This window comes from Cyanistes caeruleus, unplaced genomic scaffold (genome assembly GCF_971803275.1).
Source record: "Cyanistes caeruleus unplaced genomic scaffold, bCyaCae1.hap1.1 HAP1_SCAFFOLD_91, whole genome shotgun sequence".
Classification (NCBI taxonomy): domain Eukaryota; kingdom Metazoa; phylum Chordata; class Aves; order Passeriformes; family Paridae; genus Cyanistes; species Cyanistes caeruleus.
The window spans coordinates 192,970-200,496 of record NW_028255895.1 but is presented as its reverse complement, the minus strand read 5'-3'; the positions used below and the strand labels follow the sequence as shown (position 1 = coordinate 200,496).

General features: G+C 62.0%; 1 protein-coding gene across 1 annotated transcript; it reads right to left on the bottom strand.

Moving 5' to 3' along the window:
- Positions 1-833: 833 nt before the first annotated feature.
- On the bottom strand, positions 834-6,954 carry LOC147646556 (maestro heat-like repeat-containing protein family member 7). Its single transcript, XM_086873253.1, has 16 exons — positions 6,309-6,954; positions 6,054-6,209; positions 5,720-5,784; positions 5,461-5,610; positions 5,123-5,271; positions 4,671-4,818; positions 4,234-4,421; positions 4,007-4,144; positions 3,626-3,740; positions 3,316-3,453; positions 2,926-3,102; positions 2,634-2,789; positions 2,374-2,475; positions 1,901-2,003; positions 1,564-1,620; positions 834-1,273 (listed from the first exon to the last, which is right to left on the bottom strand). The coding sequence occupies exons 1-16, from the start codon at positions 6,430-6,432 to the stop codon at positions 1,074-1,076; spliced, it is 2,166 nt and encodes a 721-aa protein (XP_086729379.1). The 5' UTR covers positions 6,433-6,954; the 3' UTR covers positions 834-1,073.
- Positions 6,955-7,527: the final 573 nt, after the last annotated feature.

The window sequence follows — 7,527 nt, the reverse complement described above, 5'->3', positions numbered from 1 at the left end:
CCGGAGGAGACATCGCCACCCTCCCCATGGTGGCAGCAGCTCTGCGGACCCCGAGCTCTGTGTCAGGGGGGCCTCGGTCACAGCAGCGTGGCCTGGGCAGCCGCGAGGGCCCGGGCTGGCCGCCAGCCCTGCCTCTGCCCACTGCCCCTCCCTGGAGGCACCCAGTGGCCGTGGCCTGGCAGCACTCCCTGCCCTCCATGTCCCCAGCCAGCCCAGCCTGGGCACCTCGGGCTGTCCCCACCCTCCCGCTGGGGTGATGTCCCAGCCTCCAGGCATTCTGCTGCAGGCCTGGGGGACATTTTGGGGAAGCACCGGAGCAGCCGGGTGTCAGGGACCAGGCGGCTGCCTGGGGGCTGCTTATGGCCTCTGACACCCAATTCCTCAGTGCTTCCCACCACCCCGGCTCCTCCAGGGCCTTCTGTCCCCTTGGAACCTCCTGCCACCCACTCCCTCACACATCCCCCTCGTGCCTTCCCACTGCCTTGTCCCATCTGGGCCTCCGCAGCCCCTCATCCCTTCACAGCCTCCCAGCACCCCGTGCCCTCAGGAGCTCCCCCAGCCTGGCCCGGCAGCAGCGCCGCAGCCCCACAGGAGCTCCAGCAGCTCCTCAGCCATCACGGCAGCAACACACGGGCAGCAGGACACAGATGGCGCTTCCTGCCTGCCACAGGGCTTGTGGCTTCAGCACAACCACCAAAGGCCAAGGGGCTTCTGGCCATTTCCCCTGCACCACTGCACGCCCCGGCAGGTTGCTGAGCACAAGAACCCTTTTCCCTCTCTTCCCCTATGCCCCACACAACCTGGGCAGCAAAAGAAAGGTCTTGGGACTCTTGTGGTTTATAACATATCCTATATTATTTACATACTAGATGGAAACGAAACGAAGAAAAGAATAATCTCTAAGAAAAAAAAAATAACAGATGGCCCATGTGGCCCCAGAAGATAAAGCCTCTCAGCCCTAACATATCCTATATTATTTACATACTAAAAAGAAAAAAATAGAAGAAAACAATCCTTATGAAATAAAAACTCCCGGCTGGCCCAGGTGGCCCCAGCAAACAGAACGTCCCAGATCAGCGCTGAGCACATCTCCAGCAGCGCAGCCAGCCCAGGCCCGACAGACGAGGCCGTGTCCTCCATGCCCTGAGGAATTGATCGTGCACCCTCTGGAGGATGGAGTAACGGGCACTCTGGATGGCCCGGAGGACATACAGCGTCTCAAGTGCCAGGTCTGACACGGCACCGCTTCTGTCCTCCGTCAGGCGTTCGAGGGCTGCAAGAGAGACGAACAGAGCCACGCTCAGACCCCAGAGCTGCGGGGGCCCAGCGAGAGCCCCCTGCCAGGGCCATGCCAGCCAGCTCTTGCCTTGGCCAGGAGGGAGCAGGGACCAAGGGGGTCAGCCCGAAGCTGCTGGCCACAAATGCCCCACGTGGCCCTGAAATCTCACTGTGCTATGCCCACGCCGCCCCTCATCGGCACAGGGAGCAGAGCCCTCCACAGCCTGGCCAGGGCTTGCAGCTGCCCCCGACAGCCACTGCTGTCAGCCCGCTGCCCTGGCTCACCTCTGCACAACACCTGGAGCTCTGCGTGCTGCCCCCTCAGCTGCTCCCCGGCCATCCCTGAGAACACAGAGCCTGTCAGGGTCCCAGCAGCACAGCTCCCTGCCAGCGGCGCTGCCAGCCCTGTGGCCACAGGGCCTCCTGCCCCGGCAGGGCTCAGCCCGGGCCCTTGCCGCATCCTGACTCAGCCCAAGGGCACGGCTGCCAGAGGCCGGCAGCAGCAGCCCCGAGGGCAGCCGGGGCTCCAGGGCGCCGGGCCCGGGTGCCGCTGCCGGGGCAGCAGCCGGGGCTGGGGCCGAGCTGCGGCGGGGCGGGGAGGGAGCCCGGGCTCGAGACTCACCGATGACCCTGATGGCCGCCGCTCGCAGGGTCTCCTGTGGGTCCTGCAGGTACTGCAGGGCCCGGCGCAGGTGCTCGGCCAAGGGGATCCTGTGGTCTGCCAGCTGGAGAGAGCGGCAGGAGGGAAGGGTTGGCGCGGGCTCTGCCCCTCGGCCGGGCGCTGCTGCCTGCGGCCAGTCCCGGCCTCCCGTGCCCGGCCAGCCCTGAGGCCCGGCCAGCAGCTGCTGGCGCCGGGCTCTGGAGGGGGCAGAGGGCCGGCTGCTGCCCGGGGAGCCGCGGTGCCGGCCCGGCCCGCAGCCCCGCTGGGCTGGGGCTCCATCGGCACCCGGTTCGGGGCCACAGGCGGCTGGAGAAGAAGCCGTGCGGCCCCCGGCTGCAGCAGTGGGCAGGGGCACAGCTGCCAGCCCCACACACCGAGCACCGGGGCTAGGGGGCTTCTGTAGCTTGAGGCTGGGACTTCCAGGCTGTCCTTACCACGAGCTTGGCAAACTTCCACAGCTTCTCCTTCCTCACAGCTTTCTCCAGGTCTGGCCTCTTCAGGAAGTCAGCCGCGCGAAGGAGCGTTGTCCGAGAGGCCTGGGGAGCAGCAGAGAGCAGCAAATGGCCCCACAAGCCAGGGCACAGGAGTGTCCCAGTGCCAAGGGCTGGAGGAGGCTGCAGCCTGCAAGCCTGCGTCAGGGCAGGAGGCAGCTGAGCCCCCTGCCAAGGCGCAGCAGCAGCCCAGGAGTCCTCACCTCTGCCACATGCCGATTCTCATCTTGGCAGTGGAAAAAGAGTGGGAGCAGGCTCTGGTACACTCGTTCCTTCAGGGGCTTTCTTCCTTCTTCTTCTGCCGAAGACATCACTCTTTGAAGGAGAGACATGGAGAGCAGCTGCACGTGGCTATCAGGCTGTATGAAAGGAAGGAAGGAAAAATGACCTCATCATTGGCTTCTTATGGCCCACATCGGCACAGGTCTGCAAATGCACAGGGCACAAAGTGTCCGGGCAGCAGGCAGTGGCTGTGGCTGGGGCACAGAGCCTTACATTGTCCAGGAGTTTCAGGAGCGGCTCAGCCAGCTGCAGGGCCCTGCGCCAGGATATTGGGGTGTCTTCTTTCAGGAAAATATGGCTCAGAAGAGCAGTGCTCATCCTGGCCACGTCACTGTCCAAGTCCCACAGGAGGTGCACTAGTCTTCCTGTCAGGCTCTGAATTCTTTCGGCCTGTGCAGAACACAAGGGTGTGAAAGCCCGGGCAGCTGCCGCAGGGCCCAGAGGCCAAAGGGCTGTCCCAAAGCACTCGGGCAGCTGAAGCAGGAGGCAGGAGAGCTGGGAGGAGCTGCCTCAGCGCCCAAGGCAAAGGCCAGCCAAGGCCAAGTGACAGCATTGCCCAGCCTCATGCTGCCCACACGGCTTCAGCTGCTGCCCCCTTCTCACCATGGAGGGATGGTCCTTTAGCAGGAGGAGAGCCCTGAGAACCTGGTGATGCATCTCTGTGGAATTGTACCACAGGTACTTATACAAGATCTCCATTAGGCTGTCACCACAGTCACTCAAGTCCAGGCAATCTAGGAGCTGAAAGGCACAGGGCAGTGAGAGGGGAGCCGGCCGGCAGGAGCCTGGAAGTGCGCAGGGCTGGGTTCAGGCAGCAGCACAGGGCGCAGGTGCCGTCCCAGGCAGCTGTGGCTATGCCAGGGGACAGGGCTGGCAGGGAGCTGAGCGAGGTAGTGCTGGCCATCAGGCTCACCTCCACAAGGAATGCCATGGCAGAGACATCCCAGAGTGGCAACGGTTTGCTGAGCACCTCAAGCAGGTAGCTTAAGATGCTTTTGCACAAGTGGATGGATGCACGGCGCATTACCCTGGAAGGCGGAAAATGGCAGAAAGAGTCTCAGCAAGGGTGCGGAGGACTGATGGACACAGTTGTTCTATTGCCCCAGCACCCTGTGAGGCGATTTGGGCCCTTGAGATGTGGCTGCTCCTGGACAGGTTCCTCTCGCAGCCTTTTGCAGTCTCCTTGGCCATCCCTCGGTGACGAGGCCCTCAGGCCCATGGCCACGGGGACTGTGGGGGGCATCCCGGGCAGGGGGCACAAACGTCAGAGGCAGTGGGGAGAAGGGGGGCTCACCTGGCCAGCAGACCCATGGCATAGTGGTGGGTGTCAGCACAGAGCAGCGTGTCCCAGCCACGCTTGCGTTCCATTGCCACCACCACATGCTCCAAGTGGAGACTGCAGAGCAGGGCCTTCAGGGTCTGCACTGCAAACCTGTGTGCACAGCAAAGCCCAGGTGACGCTGGGAGCGCTGGCTCCGAGGCTGGGGAAGTGGCAGGGACAGGAGGAGTGGCATGGAGCACCTGTTGGGGCTGGTGGAGAGGCCGTGTTGCTCCTGGCATTCCTTCCAGAAGGTATGGACGTCCTCTGTCATATACAAAGTACTGAAGTACATTTGGAAGAGGAGATGCACAAAGAGGCGGGGGAAATAGACTGTGAGGATCTGTGGGCAACAAGGCCCCTGGAGGATCTTCCACATCACCAGAGTTGCCTGCAGAGGACAAAGCAGCCCGAGACAGCGCTCAGTGCCGGGGCGTCCGTGTGGCGGGGCCTGAGCGTGGTAGGGAGAGGCCGGGGGAGACGCAGGGGGAGCAGCGGGCCTGGTGGCCCTGAAGCTGCCCCTAGGCCAGGTTTGTGGCCAGTGCCTGAAGCAGGGAGATGCAGTGGGGGAAGGAGGCAACAGAGCTGCTGGAGAGGCGGCCGGCCTTGCGGTGAGCAAAGGCCAGCTCCAGAAACTCACAGTCAGGGAAAAGACAGCCGTCTTGTCCCCATCAGAGGTTCCCAGGTTTTTCTGCGGCCAGCTCCCCACCACATTGATGAGGAGCGGTGTCACTTCCTCTGAAATCCAGGGCGAGAGCAAGATGGTCGTCCACATGGCCATAGCAGCTCTGCGGGGTCAGACACAGCACCGTGGGCTGGGCAGCAGCGGGGAGCTGAGCTGGCCGCCAGCTCTGCCTGTGCCCACTGGCCCTGAGCGGCAGCAGCAGCCAGGCAGCCCAGCCCTGTGGGGACAGGCCCCTGAGGGGCAGGCTGGCAGCACGGCAGCAGGCTCAGGGGCCGACTTTGTAGCAGGGCTGGCAAAGGGAGCAGCCAGAGGGCCCTGGAAGTCTGTGTTGCTCACAGCCCTGGGCCGGGCTGTACAGGGTGATGGGCTGGGGAGCCCTGAGGCCTCGGGGCAGCTGGGCCCCATACCTGTCACACGTTGGGGCCACCCGCAGGAGAGTGATAGCCACATCATCGGGCTCTGCCTCGGCCACTTGCATCAGGGCCCAGTCCATCCTGTGCTCAGCAGCCTCATTGGCCATGAGCCACTGGTGGATGTACCTCACCACGCCGGGCACCTGGAGAAGGCACAGGGAGACTTGGAATGCTAGCAGAGGGAGTCAGCAATGTGCCCAGCTTCTTCCCCAGACAAGTGCTTCTCTTCCAGCACGCTGCCATGGCCTCAAAAGCTCCAAGTGAGCAGCAGGCGTGGCTTGGGAAAGCCAAGCAATTGCTGGAGGATCAAAGGCTGGCCACAGGCTGCTTACTTGCTCTGGATTGAAAAGAGCCGTCTCTACAAGCAGATCCAGCTGGGCAGCGCTGCTTTGTTCTGCCAAGACCTCTGAGGATGCTTTGACCTCAGTGTCCATGGGTCTGGTGTCTTCCTTGCCAGTTCTGGTGATGAATTGGTAAAGAAACTGTAGGAGAAGAGCAGGAAGGCAGGGAAGTTGCATGGAGTGCTCCAAGTGCGGTGCTGGGCTGAGCAGTGCCAGCAGGCCCAGCGCAGGTGGGGATGGCTGCAGGTACCTGCGCTGCTCTGCGGAAGCGGCCACGGGCGGTGTCCTGCTCTTGTGTGCCGTCCATGGCTGCATCTGGCAAAGAGCAGCCAGAGCTGAGGGGCTGCTGGAGAGGCCGGAGAGCACAGCCCAGCCCTGCGTTCCCCAGGCAGGGACAGTCCCGGGATGCCCCAGGGGATGCAGCACGGCCACTGCTGCGGAGGCAGCCCCAGCCCCTTTTTTGTGCTGTCCATGGGTGTGTCTCCACAGGACACTGTGGGATGGGATGAGATGGGATGCAATGGGATGGGATGGGGCCAAGATGGCCGCAGGCACCAGCCCTGTGGCCCAGCTCTGCCACTCACCCTCCTCCAGCGGCTGCAACTGCTGCACCTCTTCGGTCTCTGGTGCTGGGGCAGCTCCAGGGCCTTCTTCCTCTTCCTCCTCTTCCTCCTCCACCCAGGCCAGCTTGGGCACTCTTGGGGGTCGCTGCTCCAAATCTTCCTCCAGACTCTCCAATCCTTTCCATAGGAACAGCACCAGGGGATGGCATGGCATGGAATGGGATGGGGCTAAGCTGGCAACAGGCACTAGCCCTAATGCCGAGCTCTGCAACTCACCCTCCTGTGGTGCCTGGAAGTCCTGCACCTCTTCAGACTCCTGTGCCAGGACAGCTCCAGAGCCTTCTTCTTCCTGCTCCTCAAGCCAGGCCAACTTGGGCACTCTTGGGGGTCGCTGCTCCATGGCAGTGACTGGATTTATGGCTACATGCAGGAGTGATGGCTCGGAAAAGCTCAGAGTCAGCAAGTCCTGCAGTCGTGCCTGGAAGGCACCTGCAAGACTCAAGTCCTGGCAAGATTGCAAGACAGCGAGTCCTGCACTTGGGTCTTGAGGGCTCCTGCCACAAGGACAGGAGGCTCCTCGACAGGGACTGTGGTCTGGTCTCAAGAGCAGAGACTGCAGGGATGGGCGACACCTCGGAAAAGCTCCGGGTCACCAAGTCCCACGGTCTGCCCTCAAGAGAACCTTAAGAAGGAAGCCTCGGCAAGGCCACAGGTCAGCAAGACCTGTGGTCTGGCCTCGAGGTCACCTGTAGGAATAATCCTTCAGAAAAGCTCCAGGTCCGACACAAAGGAGTGCGCTGTGCGGGGGCTCCTCACAGCACCGCTCTGGCGCGTCCTGACCCGTCGCGTGCACCGAGCACTGTGGCGTGGCCCTGTCACCGCCAGCTCCTATGGCAGCACGTGTCACAAAGGGCCCTTTGACATCTGCTCCCGTTGCCACCATCCCACGGTGACCGTGCTGCAGCGTGTCACAAAGGGCCCTTGCACACCCTGCCCTCCGCCCTGGGGCCGCCCCCATCCCCCCCCCAAGTGGCCCAGCTTGGAAGGAATCCCTTGTCCAAAGTGTCTAAGACAGCCTGACGGGATCTTTAGGAACAGCTTGTTAGAAATGAAATGGAGGCAAATTTATCAATAAGAATTTTATTGAAAACATTGTAAAATTTACTCATGGAAACGTCTCGGTGTTGAGAGACAGGTGTCTGCTAGGGAGGGCAGGAGCCTCCCTTGGAATGAAAAATGTAGACCCCCTCCCTCCGAATTATGATAATCCTGAAATCAAGGGGCTTTCAGGCAGAGATCTGGGGATAGGAATAACAGTTTTTTACTAATATTTATAACCAGGCAAACAAACAACAATAACTACAGCGTTAGCAAGAAAACAGAGCCAGGGACCCCGTGACAGCTTTCTGGGCTGAGACGGGAAAGGATGGAGGAGAGGCTTTGTTTCACAAACCCCCTCGGGTTGGCAGTCAGTGCTGGTGCTCCTGCAGGGCTC

Excerpts from the sequence above, each read along its gene's own strand:
- LOC147646556 (XM_086873253.1), bottom strand. The coding sequence starts at position 6,432 with ATGGAGCAGCGACCCCCAAGAGTGCCCAAGTTGGCCTGGCTTGAGGAG. Across the intron at positions 5,785-6,053 it reads GTTGCAGCCGCTGGAGGAGG|ATGCAGCCATGGACGGCACA; the intron begins GTGAGTGGCAGA and ends GCTCTTTGCCAG. Across the intron at positions 5,272-5,460 it reads CTCTTTTCAATCCAGAGCAA|GTGCCCGGCGTGGTGAGGTA; the intron begins GTAAGCAGCCTG and ends TGCCTTCTCCAG.